General features: G+C 37.3%; 1 protein-coding gene across 1 annotated transcript in view; it reads right to left on the minus strand.

Annotated features, from left to right (window-relative positions):
• The window catches only part of LOC123520057 (serine/threonine-protein kinase ATR-like), a 102,932-nt gene that overhangs the window by 17,671 nt on the left and 61,872 nt on the right, over nucleotides 1–23,389 (minus strand). The window contains 10 exon segments of the mRNA XM_045281932.1: nucleotides 10,269–10,422; nucleotides 10,626–10,879; nucleotides 12,728–12,835; nucleotides 16,136–16,259; nucleotides 19,287–19,444; nucleotides 19,728–19,871; nucleotides 20,040–20,212; nucleotides 21,644–21,840; nucleotides 22,253–22,479; nucleotides 23,193–23,338. Of these exon segments, the coding sequence (XP_045137867.1) occupies nucleotides 10,269–10,422; nucleotides 10,626–10,879; nucleotides 12,728–12,835; nucleotides 16,136–16,259; nucleotides 19,287–19,444; nucleotides 19,728–19,871; nucleotides 20,040–20,212; nucleotides 21,644–21,840; nucleotides 22,253–22,479; nucleotides 23,193–23,338 (1,685 nt within the window).

Below are 23,389 nucleotides of genomic sequence, written 5' to 3' on the forward strand. Positions count from 1 at the left end.
TATTGATTGAGATGAGTTAATTCATGCCCAGACTGATGACGTGACTTTACGTGAGTGTTTCAGGGAGGCACAAAGAAGAGAAGTAGGGGATGATGATGTAGGATTTTGTGTAGATAAAGATGTGTTACAGAGGAAGTGGAGACCAATTCGTGTGCCTAAATCAGATCATTGGGAGTTAAGAAAACAGATTGTGCTACCAGAAAATACCGTGGTGCTGTACTCTCCATAGCTCATGATTCCAGTTTGTAAGGTCATTTAGGTGTGAGAAAACCTATGATAAGCTAGGAACACACTTCTACTGGCCGGGCATGAAAAAGGATGTGGGGACTCATTGCAGGACTTGTGCAATATGTCAGAAGGTGGGGAAAACCCAACCAGGTTATTAAGCCGGCACCACTAAAACCAATTCCAGCGTTTGACAAGCCGTTCAGCAAGATCGTCATCAATTGTGTTGGGCCGATGATGAAGTCCAAGTGGGGAAATCGCTACTTGCTAACCATAATGTGCACATCCACCAGGTTTCCAGAAGCCATCCCATTGAGAAGCATCCACAGCAAGAATATAGTGAGGGAGTTGGTAAAGTAGTTCTCCTGGGTGGGTCTGCCTCAGGTAATTCAGTCAGACCAAGGAAGTAACTTCACATCTGGAATGTTTAAGAAGATTTTGACGGGGCTCCATATTCAGCAAAGCCTGTCTAGTCCATACCACCCACAGTCACAAGGTAGTCTGGAGAGGTGGCACCAGACTTTGAAGAATGTACTGCGTATGTACTGTACGAATCAACTGGTTTCAGCCCATTTGAGTTCGTGTTTGGCCATGACATCAGAGGTCCGCTGAGCATGATCAAAGAGAAATGGCTGGATGGAGATGATGCTTGTACATCAGTTGTGGACTACGTGGGGAAGTTTAAAAGCAGGCTACTGAAGGCTCGTGACATTGCAGCAGCGAACATGGCTGATTCCCAAGCAGGCATGAAGAACTGGTACGACAAGGGTGCAAGACTACGTGAGTTCAAACGGGGGAGAAAGTACTAGTGCTCCTACCACTACAAGGTAACCCATTAAAAGCAAGGTACAGTGGCCCCTGGACAATAGAGAGGAAAGTGGGTGAGGTAAATTACGTAGTGAACACTCCAGACAGACGTAAGAAGAGCCAATTTTGCCATATTAACATGATAAAACCATACTACAAAAGAGAGTTGGATGAGGTGAACAGCAGTGCAGTGCAGGAGGATGACCGACCAACCGACGCAGCGAACACAGGAGCCGTAGGGGTGACTTATGGTGTGAGCGACGACAGTATGAAGCTGACCAGGTGTGAGGAGAAGACTATGACAAATTCTGTGATTTTGCGGCATTTGGAAGAAAAGCTGAAACACTTAAGTCATGAACAGAGAAAAGAGGTAAGCAGAGTAATTCATGAGTTTGACCCATTATTTCCTGACATGCCCAGGCAGTGTACAGTTGTGACCCATGATGTGGAGTTGAAGGATTCCACTCCCATCAAGCAGCACCCATATAGAGTCAACCCTCAGAAAAGAGAGATTATGCAAAAAGAGGTACAGTACATGTTAGACAATGATTTGATAGAAGAGAGTTTGTCTTGTGTCCTGGTAGGAAATAATGATGGTATGTCATACAGGTTTTGTACTGATTATAGAAAGTTGAATAACGTGACGATGGCTGACTGTTATCCCATCCCTAGAGTAGATGACTGTATTGATGGAATTGGGGATGCAAGGTTTGTGACTAAGCTAGATTTATTAAAAGGGTACTAGCAGGTGCATTTAACGGACAGAGCCAAAGAACTTTCAGCATTTGTAACCCCGGATGGTCTTTACCAGTAAAAGGTCCTTCCCTTCGGTATGAGAAACAGTGGTAGTACTTTTCAAAGGTTGATGGTATTGCATGGGATTAAAGGATGTACTGTGTATGTAGATGACATTGTATTATATACTAAAGAGTGGAATGAACATATAGAGTTGCTGAGAATGGTGTTCAAGCACCTTGATGATGCCAACGTAACAGTGAATCTAGCAAAAAGTTATTTTGTCAAGGGAGAAGTAGAATATTTGGGATACGTTGTAGGACAGGGTAAAGTTAGACCAATTGATGCTAAAGTGAAGGTCATCAATGATTTTCCAGAGCCTAAAAATAAGAAAGAACTACTAAGGTTCCTGGGAATGTGTGGTTACTACTGTAGATTCTGTAAAAATTTTAATACGGTTGCCCTTCCTTTGACTAGACTGTTATCAAAGGGGAGCAAATTTGTATTTGACTCTCATTGTACTGATGCTTTTGCTGCCATTAAGATGATGCTTATAAGTGCCCCTGTCCTTATCACACCTGATTTTAGGAAGGCCTTCATATTGTATGTAGATGTAAGCAACTCTAGTGTAGGTAGTGTGCTAGTGCAAAAGAAGCTTGGGCTTGAACATCCTATATGTTACTTTTCTAAAAAATTTGCCATACCAAAAGAACTACAGTACTGTTGAGAAGGAAACTCTAGGTTTGATTTATAGCTTAAAGCATTTTGATGTGTATTTGAGAGGGACAGGAATGCCTACTTGTGTGTATACTGATCATAACCCACTTGTATTTTTATACAGAATGAGAAATAGTAATCAACGTCTCATGCGTTGGAGCATAATGTTGCAAGATTATGACCTGATAATCAAGCATGTAAAGGGGAAGAACAATGTTGTGGCTGACACCTTGTCAAGAGCATAGAGGCAACCTGTAAGCCACTCGAGACTCGTGTGTCACTTGAGGCTCGAGTGTCTTGTCTTAAGGGGGGATGTGACGGCTGCACTGCCCTACCTCGGTAGTTAAATCATTGTATATAGTGTTGTTATATAGGGGAATTTGTCATTGAAATATCTAATATAACTGACTGTGATTATTGGGTTTATATAATTATTTGCTTGATACAGCATGTGTAATATGCATTTATTTATACATATATATTAATTTATGTGATGTGGAGAGTTTGTGACGTGGCAGGGATTGTGAGTACCTGCCTATCGATGTGGCGGGGTGACCCAAGTTAACCCTGGTCTCGCTCCAGTCATGCAAGACACTCTTCCCGTGACGGCGCTGGGGCTAGGTTGTCTGTGTGTTGGAGGTGGTGTATTTTTGGTGGTCTTATGCTGGTGTAGTGATGGTGATAAGTGTGTATACTGTATAGTGAATTGTTTTGTGGAGTGGGGATTTAATGGTTGTATTGTGAACCAGCACCGTCTGAGCTACGGGAATAGTCGAGAGCTTGGTGGGGCGATAGGCAAGAGGCGTACATGGTGTAAGTGAGGTGTGAAACCGAAGGAGCTGTGGTGATATTGGTGTCAATGATGTGTTGGTGAATGGTGAAGAGATTAGTGAATAGGTTGAACCTGGGTTGTCGATAAGTGTTGACGGGAATGAGTGATTGTGGCGTTGGTGTGTGGATACGAGAGCGTGAGTGAAGCGGTGCATGAGTGGAGTGACTTTGTGGTTCGTGTTGTGTATGTGACGGGTAACATAGTGACGGGATATGGTTCGTGTTTCCCATGCTTATGTAAATATATGTATATACTTAACTCCTGTGATTTAATATACTAGTCCTGGGAAGTTAGTATCTTACACTCCCCCAATCTTTCAAGGTGACGCCACTAGCAAGATGGTGGCTGCCAGGTTAGTTGGCTTGGGTTACCTTGTTAATCAGACCTACTATTTGGGGAATCAGCCCCATTAGAAGGGTTATGGGATGGGGCACGCCTTAGAGTGACGTGGGGAGAGTCTAGCGTCGTGACAAGAGGAAAACTGAGACGGCTATTGTCTACACACTGCGATAAACGTGAGGGCGGGAAATGAGCGGAAAACTGGACACCTAGCAGCTAGACATGACTTTGAGGTACTGAAGTGGTGTTGCTACCATGATCACACATTTATCTAAGGGATGCAGGCATTCATAATTTTGAGATAGGTGAAAGCATGTTGAATATATAGCATTTGGAGTTTAAATGTGTTCACCGTGCACTTTGATAAAAGGTCGCAATTTCAACCGCTGACACTGTAAGGCCGCTTTCACACCAAGGTGGTACGTTGCACGTGGCAAATGGCAGGTGGCAAGTGACAAGTGACGAGTGGCATGGTGATTTCAGACCAAGGTAGCACGTTGCCATGCGTCTCAAGATGGCAGTTCACTTCACAGTGCAGAAGATGGCATGATCGGATGAGGAGGTTATTGTTGCTTTAGTTGGTACTATAATCGCCTGCAGAAGAAGAAAAAGAAAGAAATTCTGGATACATCTGTATCTTTATCTTAAAGATAGTGTAGAAGCTCAAAGTGTTTATGTAGTTGCAAAGCAACTAGAGCTCGATGAAGAGAAGTTCCAGCTTTTGTACCGAATACAGAAAGAAATTTTTGCTATCTGGTATATTATGTTAAATAATTCATTGTCTGGAAGAGGCATATTCGTAGTTGTGCACGAGAGCATGCACGAAAGACAACTGAGAACAAAACGACAACTGTTTCCTACAAGGCTACGTGGCTACATGACCCTCTCACAGGCAGTGTTGTCACATGTGCTCGCTCAAATCTGTCTAGTCCCTTGAAAACTAATCAACAAGTGCCATACATCCAAAAGTTTTCTTATCATTGTGTATTTGTTATCAAAATAAAAAAAGTAATAGTACATCGTCTAATAATAAGTTTTGAAGTGAAAGTTCCATTAAAATTTGGCATCACAGTCTGAGGTGGCAAGTCGCACACTAAAAAATAATGGGCAAGTCCGATTCTCGAGGGGCATGGGACGTTGCAAGTGGCACATGGGACGTGCCACGCCACTTTGGTGTGAAAGGTTTCATATGTTTCTAGATGTTCATTTTCACGTGGCACGCCACGTGGCATGCTACTTGTCACGTGCAACATGCCACCTTGGTGTGAAAGCAGCCTAATGGATTCTCCTTATTTCCCCCTCTGCATAGGGCACAATATCCACTCTTTTCCAGTCTGTTGGTACTTTACACTCTGTTAAGGAACTCATAATGATGTTGTGGACTTTGTCTGCTAACTGGTGACTGCATTTCTTTACAATCCAGTTTGACACTCCATCAGGACCTGAAGCTTTCCTTACATCTTATTCTTCCATTATTTTCCTTACTTGTATTTCACGAACACCATCAGTTAATTCGACTGGGGTTTGACATTGGAAGTTGCTTTCTCTGGTGAAGACTGACTGGAAGCAGTTGTTCATCACTCCCGCCATATCTTCTGGGTCTTCATACGTTTCATTGTTGTATTTAGTTTGCTTATTTCTCCTTTGTTTTTCAGCTTGCCATTTACATATCTGTAAAACAATTTTGGTTGGCCCTTACATTTGTCTATATCCTTCTCCTAGTTTTTCTGTTCCATTCTCCAAATCAACGTACTTGTTTCTTTTCCAGGCGTAGTCTAACCAATGATTCTGTCTTCTATTTCTTCTCCATCTGTTCCAGGCTTTTTCTCTTTCCATCCTTGCTAACTCACATCTTTTGTTAAACCACTCCTTGTGTCTAGGCTTGCCTACATTCTTGATTGGCACATGTTTCATTATTCCTTCAATATACTTCTCCATTAAAATATTCAATTTGTCTTTAGTTTTCTCCGATATATAAAATTCAGTTCAGTCTATTTGTTCAAAATATTTCCTTAATTCTGCAAAGTTAGTTTTATTGTAATTGTACCTTATATCTTCATAGTTTTCATTCCTAATTTCTTCCAGTCCTTCTTTCAGCCTGAATTCAAGTAATACATGGTTACTTTTACTGAGTGGACTCTTATATTCCAAGTTACCAAGTATCTCTGGTTCTTTAGTAAGTACTAAGTCTAATCGTGATGGTTCTTCATTTGCTCTATACCTTGTGATGTCCTTCACCCATTGAGTTAGGATAATGTCTACTGCTAGATTCAATAGTATTTGTCCCCAAGATGTTTCTCCTCCCTCAGTTGTCATGTCTTCCAAAACTATTTCCTTGAAATTAAAGTCACCCATCACTGTTCTGTTTTTACTGTTTTCATTTAGTCTCTGTAAATATTTTCTGGTACCATTAAGCATGTTCCCATATTCTTCATTTCTCCATGAGTTTGTTTTGGGTGGGACATAAACAATGGCAAAGTCCCTTTTTCTTTCTCCTTGAATTCTTACTTGTACTTTCAGCACTTCAGCTGCACTTCTACCTGCAGCTCTTTCTTTACAAGTAACATCAACTCTTCTCCTCTTTTTGTTTCTATATTCTTCTTCCATATATTGTATCTGTATCTGTGTGTGTGTGTGTGTGTGTGTGTGTGTGTGTGTGTGTGTGTGTGTTTACCTAGTTGTATTTACCTAGTTATAGTTTTACAGGGCCTGGGCTTTACGCTCGTGTGGCCCCGTCTCCATATCTACACTTATCCATTTTTTCTTTAAAACTATGCACACTCATTGCTGACACTACTTCTTCACTCAAACTGTTAGAAGTCTCAACACAACTTTGCGGGAAACTATATTTTTTAACATCTCTCAGACATCTTCCCTTCCTCAGTTTTTTACTAAGCGATCTTGTGCTTCGAATGTCATATTCTTCTCTCAGGCTCAGTTCTCATTATCCACTTGATCCATTCCATTAATCAATTTATAAACTTGTATCAGATCCCCTCTCTCCCTTCTCTGTTTTAGGGTTGGTAGATCCATAGCCTTTAGTCTCTCCTCATATGTCATCCCTTCAAATTCTGGAACCATTCTTGTAGCTATTTTTTTTAGTCTCTCCAATTTCCTTATGTGTTTCTTTTTATGGGGGTCCACACAACTCCTGCATATTCCAATCTGGGTCTTATTATAGTACTTATCAATTTCTTCATCATTTCTTTGTCCATGTAGTGAAATGTTAATCCAATTTTCCTTAGCAAATTATATGTCTCTGAAAATTCTATCAATATGGCTTACCAGTTGATTGTTTTCTTCCATCGTCACTCCCAAGTCCTTTTCCTATTTTACTTTCTCCAAGATCTTTCCCTAATATTCCTTTTCCTTCTTCCTACACACTCTTTTACAGGCACTATTTACTTTTTTTAGTTCTACTCCATCTCCCATCTTATAGATTCCCACTGGTCATCTTTCACTCTTTCCCATTTCCATGACATGGCTTTTGTCCACATTGAATTCCATCTCCCACTTTTTACTCCATTTCCAGATCTTATTTAGGTCTTCCTGCAGTATTTCACAATCCTCTTTTTGCTTTATAACTCTGCACAGTTTCGCATCGTCCGCAAACAGATTTATGTAGCTGTTCACTCCCTCTGGCATGTCGTTATATATATGAGAAAAGTATTGGCGCCAATACTGACCCCTGTGGCACTCCGCTTTCTACTGCTCACCACTTGGACTTAATATCTTTAACTACCATCCTTATTTCTCTCTCCCTCAAATAATTTTCCATCCATCTCAATGTGCTTCCTTTTAAGCCACCCTTCTCCTCTAACTTCCACAGTAATCATGCATGTGGCACTTTATCAAATGCCTTTTTTAAATCCAAATAAATACAGTCAATCCATCCCTCTCTCTCTTGTACTTTATCAACTATTCTAGAGAAGAAACTCAACAAATTTGTTACACATGACCGACCTTTTCTAAAATCAAATTGGCTATTTGATAATAATTTGTTGTCTTCAAGAACTCGATCCATTGTTTCTTTATTACTCTTTCACACATCTTGCATATTACACTAGTTAGTGATACTGGTCTGTAATTTAAAGGTTCTTCCTTCCTTCTGCTCTTATATATAGGAACCACCTCAGCTCTTTTCCATTCTACTGGTATTGTTCCATTTTCTATTCAGCATTTTATGATGTTGTATATAGGACTTGCTAGTTCTTCCCTGCATTTTTTTATATTCTGTCTAAGACTTCATCCGGTCCCATTGCCTTCTCTTCATCTAATTCCATCATCAACTCTTTTATTTCAAGCTTGGTTACTTTAATCTCTTTCATATAGACGGTCTCTATTACCCTGTGGTCTTTCAAATTTAGATTCCTTAGTAAAGACCTTCTGAAATTTACTATTTAACAGTTCTGCCATTTTTTGGGTCTTCCACCATCCCATTCTCTCCTTTTAATTTTTCTATTGTTTCTTTTTGCCTTATTTTTCCATTTATGAATCTGTAGAACAATTTTGGTTGCACCTTACATTTTTTGACAATGTCCTTTTCATAGCTCCTTTCCTCTTCCTTCCTCACCTTAGCATATTAATTTCTTGCTGCCTTGAAGTTTTCCTTATTTTCTGGATTTCTATTTCTCCTCCATCTCTTTTCTCCTTTGCCCTAGGACAACTTGTGTTAAACCAATCTTTCTTTCCTTCTTCTTTAGCTCTATATTTTGGGACATATTACCTGATTCCTGTTTTGTATATTTCCAAAAATAAGTTATATTTCTCTTGCACCCTCTCTGAGTTTTCCATCTCCTCCCAGTTAACATTTATGAAATAGTTCTTGAGGTTCTCAATATCAGCCTTTCTGTAGTTTAATAGGTCTCCTTTGTATGATTCATCTCTATCTTTCTTTCCCTCTTCTATATCCATTTCTAATATTACATGGTCACTCTTTCCCAACGGGCACTTATATCTTACATCATTGTTCATTTGTATACCCCCTTGTAAAAACCAGGTCCAATCTCGCCGGCTCGTCATTTCCTCTGAATTTTGTGTTCTCCTTTACTCTTTGGTCCATCATATTATCTATCATTAGATTCAGGAATCTTTCTCTCCAGGCTTCTTCCCCTATACCACTTTCATAATTTTCCCAGTCCACCACCTTACAGTTGAAATCTCCTACTAATATCACTTTTCTCCTTTCTTTAATGACTCTCGTTAGACTCCTTATTGTGTCATCTATCATGTCTTTATATTCTTGATTGGTCCATAAATTTGTTTTTGGTGGCACATATGTTCCAATGATTGTTAACTCTTTTTCATTAATATGTATCTTAATATACAGTACTTCTGCTTTTCCTTCCCACACTCCACTTGGTTTACCACCATCTCTTTCCTTAACATCATCATGACTCCTCCTCCTCCTTTACCCACTCTGTCTCTCCTCCATATATTATACCTATTATCCATGTCTATCTTTATTGCCTCATTTAATTTTGTTTCAGCCAGGCATACAATATCTGGTTCTTCTTTCTTTATGTAATCTCTTAATTCTAATTTACTTGATAAAACCCCATCTATGTTTGTATACATCATTTTTAATCTCTTGTTCTTATCATTTTAGTTAAACTTGCTCCATTTTTCTCTTCCTTCTCTTTTATATACCATTTCCTTATCCTGTCTCCTAGAATTCTCCAAAAAATGCCTTCTTCTCCTCCTCTGACCTTTCATTATTTTTTTCCCTTGCTTCTGCCACCAGTTCATTGTCTCTTCTTTTCTTCTTCATTTCTATTTTCTTTATATATATATATATATATATATATATATATATATATATATATATATATATATATATATATATATATATATCTTTACAACCTTCTATTTCTCTGAGTTTTGTTGTTCTATATAGTATTTCTTCTGTTGCTGCTTGTGATTTTAGTAGTATCTTAATTGGTCTCACTGTTCTTTCTTGATATGGTCCCATTCTGTGGATTTCTTCTACCTCCTCTAAGTTCTGTCTATCCTCGTCATTTAGATTCTTTAGTAGGTCTTTAACTGATTTCATTTCCTCTTTTTCCCTTCTTGGTGTATATTTTATATTTTTTTCTTTCAGACCAAATACGATTACACTCTTTTTTTTTTCTGCAATTTCCATTACTAGATTTTCTTTTTTCTTAAGGACTCCTATAATTTTTTTTTTGCCATATTCTCATCTCTTTCTTTTAGCTATTCCTGAATCACCTCCTGAAAATTATTCTTGTCTTTCTTATCTTGGATTCTCCATGCCTGTGTGTGTGTGTGAAATTATAAAAAATTTAGAAGAAACATTCTTAATTTCATAGAAGAACCTGCTGTATTAAGACATCAAAATATGTGTAAAGGAAGTTTAATTTAAGAGAAATTTAAAACAACTGAATTAGCCTTAGATTAATTATGTAAGCAAATACACTATGTACAGATACCATAAGTAGTATCAGTATTTATTTCAATTAATGCAATAAATGGATTTAAACTCATAAATAAGTGTAGGAATTCAGAATCTTTGGTAATTCAACTACATTAGCTAGACCTGCGAATCTAAATGTAAATAATGTATATACAAGGAAAGTAACATTGTCATACTCACCTTGTTAAAGAGACAATTAAAATCCACATGTACTGTGTCCCCACAAGAGGCATCAAAGAGTACATTCTCACCATGCCTATCACCAAGTCCGAGAATGTATCCCACCATAGACATCACAGCAGTGGTGCGGCAATATGCAAGACGTGCCCGCAACCTTCAAGCAAGGTATGGAACAAATGTACAGAGTTATCAGTTTAATATACATCTTATTTTAGGCCCAAATACTGTGTCAATTGAATCATATATGTATGCATTCACCATGTTTCACAATACAAATTAATGCCTTCATATTTCACACCAATACTCTGATGAACAATTAAATATACTAAACAACCTTAGCCCTGAGTTTGTTTTTACCATGCCTGTGGATCTGGGAAAGTCCTTAGGAACCAAGTGCCAAAGATAGGTGGATGGCGGGGCACTAGTTTGTTAAGGTACACTTCCCTCTTGGTGGCAAGTGGTGTGTCCTTCTTGCACATGTTCTGCTTCAGCTCCTGGGCTGACATGTAGTTCCCAGAATCCTTATACAATCGATGGAGAATCTGCCGCAGCCCATTCAAGTTTTCAATCCACTCAATCAATCCACATTCTTCATTCAATGGTACCACAGCCTAAAAGAAGCATGGTGAACAGGTGGTTCAGATGCTGATGCTGAGAAAAAAAGTCATTCTACAATTTGAGATGATGGTCAGAATAATATACAAGAGTTACTCAATGACCAAATCTACAGTCAACCCTAAAAGTAAAAAAAAAAAAAAAAAAAAAAAATGGTTAAGTTTTGTGCTGAGGTTTTACTGCATTTGTATTGCTACTGTGTGAAAAAAACAAAACAAGAGTGCATGGGAAAAGCCTGTCACTAAACTCTCCCTTTTACAGAATGATAAACCATCTGTCCCATATTCACAGATGCATCTTGTTAGCTCTACCTTGTAGAATGGAAATGACAGTAGTGCTACTGACTTTACCAACAGTGTATTTTGATTTTTTTCAGAATTTGAACAAATTTATCGTTATTTCTCTTTTCTATATTTTTTTCAACATACGTATATAAATAGTAATATGTTTTCTTTTTCCCTGTAAAGAAGGGCTTTATGCTTAATGTTTTGGCATAACAATTTCAATGTAAATTATAGCTCCCAAGAATTACCAATTCTCATAGTTGATGAAAAGATTCCATGCTGAGTAATTGGTGTGGAAAGGGCAAAGCTTAGCCGTGAGTGTGGCACATGGTGATTATTTACTTTCTTAATACAGAGGAACTTTGGTTACTGAATTCCTTTTTCAAAACAAATCTTAAACAAATAATTATAATTACTTTCTCCCTTCTTGTTTTAATGTCCAGTTTCACTATTTCATTTAACTAATTGGGCAGCCTATGAGTTATCCATCTCCATTTTCAGGTAAAAGTCATACACTTCTAAATTAGTAGAAAATTATTTCAAAGACATAAATCTATTCCTCTTTAGAAACTAATTGCAATACTGTATTTCTGGACACACAATGATATCTGAGAGTAAAATTACTGCATATCAAGTATGTAGTACATAACTGACACATGCTGTGATTCTCTACGTTCAATGATACAACCGAGTTGCTTAAGTGCTCTCTCTCTCTCTCTCTCTCTCTCTCTCTCTCTCTCTCTCTCTCTCTCTCTCTCTCTCACACACACACACACACACACACACACACACACACACACACACACACACACACACAAACATTGACTACATAGAAAAAAAGCATGCATAATACTATTCATGAAACAAAATCCAAGCACATTCATTGTAATGAAATAATGTATGACAAATTCGAGGAAGCAGCAGAAGAAAGAGGAATTTGCCTCTCTGCTGTCTCTGGTAAAGTGAGAGGCAGAGATTAAAACAGAATACCTCTGATCACGCCAGCCAGCCTTCATCACCCACATTCCCCACACACCTAATGTATAGAATCAATATTCAGGAATTCTAATGAAGGATTGGCTTTTGGCATTTGGGAACCATTACCCTTCTTATCCTCGGACTGGGGCCAGAATTTGATAAAAAATTTTATGTACACTGTACACAGTCATTTGCTAGTGGTTACCTGTAAGGATTTGACTGCATAGATTGTACATAGAAAATATTACTTAATACCAGATAGCATCACTCAAGTGCATAGCAAGTTAAGGAGAGAAGGAAGCAGACGTCCACTCAGGTAAGCTGTTCCTGCAACACACAACTTATCTACACATTAACCTTTTGCAAAATAAAGCACAGCACATATATCTAGAGCATTTTCAACTTAGAATTAGTTGAACTATCAAATCCCAAAATATGTACCTTACTCACTGGATACCCTGCACAAATCTGCATATAATTTCATTGTGATTTTTCCCTCATGTATAAGAACTTTGTGTTTGAATTAGACTTAAACTAAAAAGGACAATGATCCCACATCTTACTAAAGTTGTGAATACTTACATAGGTCCTGATGTGAAGATCTCGTTTCCTTGACTCAGGATCCCGTAGAAGTAAGCGATTAACAAAGTTGTTGAATTCCATTAACCGGCAATCCTTTCGTAAATCATCCTAAAATAAATAACAGAAAACTATACTGATTTATTTAGATCATATGCTATCAAATAGAAAAAAACATTGATAAGGAACTCAAGATAAAATAAAACACAAGAATAATATAATGAAAAAACACATCAAATACTTTGGCAGATAAGACAACCCCCAAGTTTCAGTCTATCAAACAATCAAATAATTTGTGATGAACTTTGGGTAAGAGACAACTGAAACAGTGATATAACAGTACAATGAATGAAATCAATGTATTGCCAGTAATAAGGTACCATCTTTTTCAAGCACAAAACTAAATCAAGAACAAAATTCCCACAAGTAATTTTTGTGCATTTTCAGGAAAAGAATGGTTGAATGAAGATGGTGTGAAATTATATGTGCAAAGTGTTTTCTTAAGCAAAAACAAATCCTTGCATTGTACCAATGTGCGTCAAGCTGTTGGCTGTAATCTTCTTCTACTTTGGAAAAAACTGGGGAATACAGTGGTACCTTGAGATACAAGTTTAATTCATTCTATGACAGACCTTGTATATAAAAAATTACTCATATTTCAAAGCAATTTTCCCCATTGAAATGCATTGCAGTGCCATTTAATCCATTCCAGCCTTCCCCAAAAGAACATCCCAATTTTTTTCTTTTACATGTTCTTAGTTAAGAAAAGATATTTATAAATAACAAATACGTATTGTATAAATACATAATAAGACGTAACAAAACAGAATATAAACAGATAAACTACATTTATAAAGTATACTGTATTTATCTCAGAGTGGAGGGGATGCATTACATGAGATGTTACCCTGCCATATCTTGCCTGCCACTCCTCTCACTTGAGACAGTTGATCAGCTGGAATCAGGAGTGTACAAATACTATAGCTACTCACAGGAGATTGGCTGCTCTATTAATTACAAAAGAGCTCGTTGATGACCCAATAATCATTTTTCATAGAATAAATGAGGCCGCAGATGCTTGTTTATATCTCTTCCCTAACGTAGGATCACGCACGGGTGGAAAGGGTACACGAAAATGGGAGATTGTTACGTATTTTCATTTACGCACACATGTATCCATTATCAATGCATAAAAACACGATTTTATCAAATACCGGTATTACACTACTAGTAATACTGAAACAAAATACCTGTATACCACATACCAGTGCACATCCCAAATCCAGCTGCAGTCTTCAGAAAACAAGTCTTCTGTATTTTGTCAGTAGTTTTTCATTTAGAAACTTATAAGGACACCAAGGGGGCTTATTTGTGGTGAAAATAAGGAATCTAGTGAGTGTCAGTGAGCAATAGCCCTCCACTAGTGGGTTCACAGGAATCACACCAAGAGAAAAGTTACGACGTTTTCATGGATAATGGCTCGTCCTCCGATGACCTCCCTCCTCCTTCTCACCATTCTCTACTCCTCTTCTATGTTATCCATCACCAGCCTTCACTTACGGTATGTACAAATAAAAAAAAAAAAAAAAAAAAAAAAATAAATATATATATATATATATATATATATATATATATATATATATATATATATATATATATATATATATATCACAACATTTTCATAAACTTGAGTATTTGCCAAGATTAGAACGAATTATCTGATTCATAGGTATCAATAGACAAACTTTTTTTTATACTCGAACACCCATTTGGAATTAATTAAGTTGAAGTATTGAATCTTTACTGTAGTGTGAAAATGATGAAAGAACAATCATGATGCATGAGATCTGCGGGAAACACGTAGATAATGGCTCAGTGGAGGCTGGACTACTGCGCCAACCAGCAGCAACTCCCAAAGCACAATTTACATCTTAAAAAAAAAAAAATAATAATAATAATAAAAAAAAAAAAAAAAAAAAGGTGATTTGCATTTCAGAAAACTTGTATCTCAAGTATTTGTACATGCATTAAATTTTGTTTATAAACTTTTCAATGGGAATACATTTTAGAGCATTTTCTTAAAATGGATTCCTATCTTATTCTGTCTAATTTTCCCAAAATACATAATATAGGTTTGTTAATTATTCACATTGGTATTTTTAGTTAAAAACTTAGGTCACTTTTCTTTTATCTTACAATTTTATTTAACTTTTTCTCCTTAAACCCTTAACGTACGGTGATCGTTTTGAGATGATTGTAGCGTCGCGTGCAGAGAGGCAGGGATCATTCAGGGAATCATGATTTTTCCATGCTAAACATTTGAATCTCTTCCCCTCACTATTGATCCTGGGGCAAGTGGAGGTATCTGGCAACTTTTCTCCGTTTCCTCGATCCTTGAGACATATGTTCCCCACACAATAGGTCATCTTTTCCCATTTCGAGGTGATATCTTGCAACCCCCGTGACCCGGAGGGAGGAAACGGTACTCCGAGTGAAGTTATGTCAGTGTTACTAGGTAATGACATTGAGGATAGTAATGAAAATGACGACAGTGATTTTTTTTATTGAGACAGAAGAAAGTGAAGACTCCAGTAGTGATTCTGATAGGGATCTGGGAGACAGAGCAACCCTCACAGCAATGTTCATAAACCTCACATACTCCCCTTGAGCAGTCCGCTGGTGTGTGTCACCCATGGTTGTCTCTACAGGATCGTGCTTGTCGGCCAAGTCATAAGACTCCCATTGCTAATAAGAGTTGCCAGATTCCAATTATTATTGAAATCTACAATACTTGTAATATGTGGTTTCTTTTTCTATTCCTGTTTTGCACATCATTTCATATATCTGAATTTGCATTTTCAGGACATGAAAGTGCAAAAGTTCCTACTTTTACATCAAATTCAAATGCCGAGAGAGAGAGAGAGAGAGAGAGAGAGAGAGAGAGAGAGAGAGAGAGAGAGAGAGAGAGAGAGAGAGAGAGAGAGAGAGAGAGAGAGAGAGAGAGAGCACGCGCACTTGGGGGATATTTTTTAGCGGCGGGTTCTGCCATAGGTTCGGGGAGAATTTTCTGATATGCAATAACGTTGCTCTCAGATGTCATATCATGTTAAAAAACTACATTGTTGTACTCATAATAACGAAGAAAAATATGCTTTTATAAGGAAAAAAATCTTTAAGCATTTTCGACAGGTGTGATTTTTCTTCACTGTAGCAGATGGAAAGTAAGTCAGCTCCCCGGATTCTAAGGGTTAAGAACGATTCAAATGTTGTCTTACACGACAAAACACAACTATACAGTATATAATTACAGAACTAAACATATGAAAAAGGAGAAAGAGTACAAAATGTTAAATGCAAAGCAAATCAATAAAAATGACATGGAACATCTTTAGCAATGCATGAGTTGCTTACCTTGGGTTTGCACATCATGATGTAGCATTTGCCATCGGAGCCTCGCAGAGTGATTTTCTTTGGGAGTTGAAGAGACTGCATAATCTCAACTTTATCTTCAATGTTGGACAGATAGACTGGTGTCCTATCAAGAAAGGTGTACATCAGTAAAGAAAAATTAAGCATCACATTTACAAATAGTTCTGAAAATGTCATAAAAAAATACATTCATGTTTAAAGGAGATCCTCAAATAAAGGTACTCCCTGCTATCCAATTCACTATTTGGTATATGATACAAGTACTTACCGATTTATGCGTGTTTAGATTATGCAATTTTGAAATAACATGAATTAAAATTTGTCATTACGCAAATTATGTAAAATAACACAGTCAAGATGCTTCGTTGGTATGACGAATTCCGATTACAAGAACGATCACCGCCACACGAACTACCGATGCAATCGTTCATGAGTGATAACCACCACACAAGGGTTAATGGATCCGTGTGGGAAGAAGTAGTTAATGGGGTGCCACAGGGCTCAGTTTTAGGGCCACTATTATTTCTAATATATATCAACGACTTGGTTAGTGGAATTAATAGTGATATCAGTAAATTTGTGGACGACACAAAGACAGGTAGATTAATTAGGTCCGATTCGGATGCCAAGGCTTTGCAGGCTGACTTGGATAGGATGAAAGAATGGACAGACAGATGGCAAATTCAGTTCAATATTAACAAGTGCAGGGTACTGAGCGTAGGTAGAGATAATCCAAGCAATAGGTACATGACAGATAACGTGGCACTAGGAAGTTCCAAGTATAAGAAAGATTTAGGAGTCATAGTTAGCTCTGATCTCAGTACAAGGAAGTAATGTATTGAGGCCAGAAATAAGGCGAATAGAGTATTAGGATTAATTTCTAGAAGTGTTAAAAGCAGGAGTCCTGAATTAATACTAAAATCATACTTGGCGCTGGTCAGGACACATCTTGACTATGCAGTACAATTCTGGTCCCCACAATTCAGGAAGGACATAACTCTGTTGGAGTCAGTGCAAAGGAGGATGACTAAAAAGATACAGGGGATGAGGGATATTTCCTATGAAGAGAGACTGAAAAAACTCAATTTGCATTCTCTACAAAGACGAAGGTTAAGAGGAGACCTGATAGAAGTATTTAAGTGGTATAAGAGTTTTAACAAAGGGGACATGAATGTAGTTCTTAGGATCAGTAGCAGGGACAGAACCAGAAATAATGGGTTTAAACTTGAAAAATTTAGGTTTAGGAAAGCAATGGGAGGAAACTGGTTTTCAAACAGAGTGGTTGATGAGTGGAACAGTCTCAGTGGTCATGTAGTCAGGGCTGAGTCATTAGGGAGCTTTAAAAGAAGGTTAGATAAGTTCATGGATGGAGAAGATAGATGGAATTAGGTAACTTAAGCACATATGACTGCCTCATATAGGCTTGGTGGCCTCTTGTAGCTTCCCTCTTTTCTTATGTTCTTGTGATATTTTATAGGTTTTAAGGGACACAAAGGCTACATAAAGGACTTGGAATGCATCTCTACCCATGTGCCTTTATTCTTTTCCATGATATTGTGGAAAAGTGAGTATTATTCTTATCCTCCTCTCTTGCTTCTTTCATTAATGCCACACCACTTCTTTTCCACCTCTTGCAGTTCCATAGTCTTTCATGTGAGTCTGCCACATTTCTGCTACATCTTTTCCTTTCCTTTCTCTAATCTTCTGTTACTTCTCTTGTCTTTCCAGATGCATTTATTCTCTTTATATTCAATTAGACAACCCTCCACATCATATGAGGGGAAGATGGAATTTGTCTCTGCCAATAGCTATACTGTATTCAGAAGGGGATAATTAGTGACTAGCAAGATTAGTGTAGTGCTAGTGCTCTTCCTAGAAGGACATGAGCCACCACATTGTCTATTTAAAAACTGTTAAATAAAAACATCCGATCATAGAACTAGTGTCCTAAGAAATGGAATTCATAAAAATAATGAAACTGAGGTAAAATAAATTCAAATTAGGTAATAAAAATGTACAACTAGTGGACCCCAGCAGTTCTCCACCCAATTGATTCCACCTTGCTGTGCATCATAACAAGATGTTTCTCATGAAGTTGGTGATGCATTAAAATACTCACTCCTCAGTATAAAAATACACCTGCCAATCATCTTTTTCCAAACTTTGCAGTATTAACCCCTTCCATACCGCAAGACTGTTTTGTGGTATGTGCGTACCACGCGCAAAAGCGACCTCGTGGTACCGCAAGATGCCGCCGTGTATGCGTGTACACACCAATACATTTCCGTGTATAACCGTGGCCTGAGTGTGGATTTTGCCTTTTTCATGTTCCACGTGGTTCACTATAAACAAACAAACACTGGAGGCGTTATTTTTAGCCACCCCAGCGTAACAAAACCATCCCCCCCACTAGCCAATCAATATCAGAGTTAATTTTTCATGCATAAACTATAAAGCCAATCACTATTCTTTGACATATATTATTCCCACAGTCCCCCCAAGAACATCAGTTCTCTAGTATCGGCCGTGGTCAAACTGTTCTATTGCCTCTAGTTAGAGATAATGGCGTCTGCTTCGTGTATCAGCGATGAGGATTATCATAATTATGAGACAGATAGTGAGGATATACTGGAAGACTCTCCAGATGAATATGATTCAGACTATGATCCTGAAAAAGAAATAGGAGAGAGTGATAGTGACAGCAGTAATGAAACCCTCTCGGCAAGTGAGGGGGAGCAGCCTAGTTATGACTGCCTCAGGGCCACCCTTACCAGGTGCAGAGTGTGTGGTGCTGAATTTATGATTAGTGCACAATTTATGATTATGTTTACGTTTTCTTTTATTAATAAAATGACAAAAATATGTTTAGAAAAAAGTACATAACACTGAGTTAGAAAGAAATATAATGTGTAGATCTGGCCGTGAGGCACGTGCGCACACAGGCAGGGGGCTGCGGTATAGGAGGGGAACGCTTTGTTTATATCGGGGGGTGGCTGCGGTAAGGAAGGGGTTAATGAACTTGAGTTACCCGTTATTGATTACAATACTGCTGCTATGAAAGTTACAGTCAACACTTGATAAGGTTTAATGAAAGTCTGTGATCTCCATACTAAAGGAAAGCCTTTCTTCTTGCCTGGGAAATGCATTGTGTGATTTGATGTCAATGTTAGTTGATGGAAGAGTCACTGCCATTTGATGCTGCAGGGGTAGCATAATGTTGGAGAAGGAGGAATCAGCAAGTAGCCTGGGGAGTGAACGGAGGAGGTTGTTGAGGCTGACCTGAGGAACACCCTGGTGAAAGACAATCTAATTAGACTTTCATATCCTGCTTTACTTAATCTTGGATTGAAATCATAGCAGCAAAGTACTCATTGTCAACCAATATTAACTTCAGATATCAATGAATTAAAAATCAAATAATTATGAATGTAGATGATATAAATATTTGCACCTAAGAGAAAACATCATTCCAATAAAATGTAGCACATCATATGTATCTAAAATAATATATTGTGGATCTTGGTAATTTAAAATCATACCACATTAAAAAACTTAGCCATATTGACATTCCTACCTTTTCAACAGGTTTATTAGAGAGCTCCAGAAATTTGTCTGCCAACTTTGTTGCATCAGCAATGAATTTAGACAAACTTGGATTGATCTTCTTTGCTGTTTCAAATATTTCTGAGCACCTTGCTACTCGCATGTGGTATGATGACTGCAAAGTAAATACATATTGTTTATAGGGTAACAAGAGACATGTAAAAGAATGTATTGTTTATGAAATCTTTGAATATTATGCCATACAGAAACATATGCACATCCATAAATCAAACGTGATTATTTGTTGTTTGAAACACAAATGGAGAAACAGTATGATTCAAACCTTTGAGACAGCAACCATGTGCCACATTGCCTGTTGTGGAAAGGTGCTCAGCATGGTAGCAATTATTTTGCACAGTTGCTTGAAGACATCATTATGAGAGTGACAGATGCGAGAGATGAGCTGAGGTAAAGCTGTCAGGAGCATATAGTGGGGCAGACGATCCACCATTGATCCTGAAATAAATTAATAAAAATTTGAAAACCATTAATTAATATTCAGAAAGCATAATTCATAGACATCATACATACTAAAATCTCATGTTAACAAGGGGAATGTGAAATATTACAAAAACACTTAAACAAGATATTCAAATTGATATCAAGATTGGAAATCGTGTTAACTCCAAGAAATGTGAAGTATACTGAAATTTGTCAAGAAAAATAAGTAGAGTTGGAATATCTTCACCAATGGAGACACATTATCCACAAGGGATGAAAACAAAAAAGATAAAAAAAACAATAATTCATAAAAAATCAAAATGAATAGAAGGCGATGGGAGCATAAAGTTCTATTAAGCAGCTGAACTTGCATGTGATGTCTCTTCAGAGTACTAGACTTGTCCCTACAATATATCCAAATTGAAAAAGTAAGTAAATGTAGGGAGATCTGACATTTTCTAGTCAAAGCTACATCTTTTTCAATTTTTTTTTCTTTTCACTTCTGTAAACCGTCTTTACAATTTCTTATTACAAGATAAAAAAAAAAGGTATAGCTTGACTCTTAACTCAAAAGTGCTAAAAAAAAAAAATAATAAATACAATAAAAATAAATAAATAATAATAATAATGAATACAAATATTAAAAAAGGAGAAGTTATAAAAAGATTTACTGGAGGGAACTTGATATGTGGAGAAAATCAAGAACCAAAAGTTGCAATCACAAATATGAATGATTTAGTGTCAGTGGTCACAGAAATTAAGGCAAAAGAAAATCTGATCATAGTGCAGTGGCTGAATGCAAGGTATGACTAACTATGTGGAGATGTATTGCTAGTACGAGTATTTGATAAGGATCCAAGAGCAAACAAACTAATGAATAGAATGAATAGAATGAAGGTCTTAGACATTGTAATAATATGAATATCAACATAACATCAAGGCATAGTGTGAATCAATTCATGACTTGACCATATGCAAATATGAAAATATTGAGAGTAAAATATTAGGGAGGAAATTAGCAAGATAGGAAAGGTAGGTCAGTAACCATGAAGAAAAGAAAAAAAAAAAAAAATCATTCTGACATCTATGAGGAAGATATGGACATGATATTGGCAAGATGTTTGTGATGTGAAAAGCAAGAATTGTAAACACAATAAAAAGTATATGTCTTTTGAAATGTTTTCAGGTTTATTAAAGAATATAAAAACAATATGCAGAAAGATGACAGAGATGAGGTGTAATATTGTCTGGTCCTTTGAGAATGTAGGGAAACTAAATAAAAAGAAAGAATTACAAAAGTAGAATGGATGCTGTAGAAATGAGAGGAAGATTCCTTATGAAATGGTAAATGAGTGGTGGAATACCTGAGAGGGAAAAAATAGGGCTGTGATCAATCTAATGAAAAAATTGTAAGAAATATGTCAAAGTTTATTAGATTATTCTTACCTATTGCTGCATTCAGGATATTCAGCTTTTCTTGTAGGATTTCAATGGAGGAACTGTTTTTGCTGCTTGCAATACTAGATTTTCCTTCTCTCACCTCCAATTCACTCACTCGTGTGCCAAACTCCAACCACAGCCCCAGCATTCGAGGCATTGACTGGTAGATATGGCAACACCCGTGCTGGAGGGACTTTCCAAAGCTGTGATGCATTTAGAAATTTCAAAACTAAGAACTTATTAACTCCAATATGCCCATTAACATTTACTCTAGTAACTACTCTTTCCATTCTAGCTATGCACTTAATTGCTTCCTTTATTTCCTCCCAGAATTCATCCTTTTCTTCCAGCTTACATCCCTCTAGCATGACATTAAGCCATTAACATCATTAACAACATTCAACTTCCACCTTCACACTAATAACAATATCAGATAGCTTTTTATGACCTTTACCATACTTCTTATTTTTCATTCAAGTTTATTCAAACACTATTTCCTCTCCCATCCACACCACAGCAGACTTAATTATTATGAACTGTAAATTCTTGCTAGGAGAGTATACCTGATGAAATCTAATAAATGATCCTCAATACCATAGTGAATTGCATACATACCTGAGAATGATGTGATGGATCCACTCAACAGGTTTTTCTTTTTTCTCAAGTGAACTGAGAATACGGTCATAGTACATAGCCAGATGAAAGTGCCCATCTTCCCACTGTCGGTTCATTTCACAAGCATCTCGATAATATTGCTTGATTGTGTTGCCATCAAGAGTAGCTGCTTCCTCACTGTATTTGGCCAAGAGCAGCTTGGCTCGTCCACAAGCCAAACGCTCCTCCTAAGAAGGATGCAATATGTGAATGTGATGATAATGATGCAGAGAATGATGCTGGAGATGGGTCATAATGTTCTGAAGTTGAATTACCATGGTACTGATAATAAAGAATTTTGTACTGTCAAAGGAAGTGAAACACCAACATGATTTACTGCATATCATCAAAAACTTTATAAAGGGTGCTTTCCTTCTTTCCTACACTTTAGATCATTCCCCTCTAATTTCTCACTCTAAAGAAAATCTCCCCACACTCTCTTCACTACTCTCTAAGCAGCTCCACACACAGACTCTCTGGTTCAAACATGACTGTCCAGTGCTGGGCAGGACATTATTTTTGACACTTGTTCACACCTAATACCACAATTCTTTGCACATTTATACTGTCAGCTCCTTCTTGTCTCCCTCTGTAAAAAAATACTGCTATGCAAATTTTTTTTTTCTTTTTTCATTTTGGCTGGTAAATAAAAATCACACAAGGAAATACAACTTTAAAAGACCTTGAAGATCAATGACAAAGCACAAGACAAAATAAACAGATAAAAATAAAAGCTTTTCACTCTAAAAGCCTTTTCTTTTCAAAGTATTTCATATATTCTGGAGTGGTGTCTTTTACTGGTCTGAGAGCTGAGAAAGTGAGCCATTACAGTGACTGTAAGTATGAAAGAAAGAAATGGTTACATCTTGAACCATAATTGAGAAAAAGATGTATCCCTTACTTGGTTAATCTCACTGTTGTCCTTGATGGTGTCACAGGCAGGAAAAAACTTGTCAATACCACAGTTGAGGGTTGTAACAGCCTGATGATGTTCACCCTTCACCCAATGCCACTTGGCTCTCTCCACAAAGACATCACGACCAAATCCTGCATGGGTCATATTTTAAGCAATTGTAAGAATAATTCAAATATAAACAA

This window comes from Portunus trituberculatus, chromosome 46 (genome assembly GCF_017591435.1).
Source record: "Portunus trituberculatus isolate SZX2019 chromosome 46, ASM1759143v1, whole genome shotgun sequence".
Classification (NCBI taxonomy): domain Eukaryota; kingdom Metazoa; phylum Arthropoda; class Malacostraca; order Decapoda; family Portunidae; genus Portunus; species Portunus trituberculatus.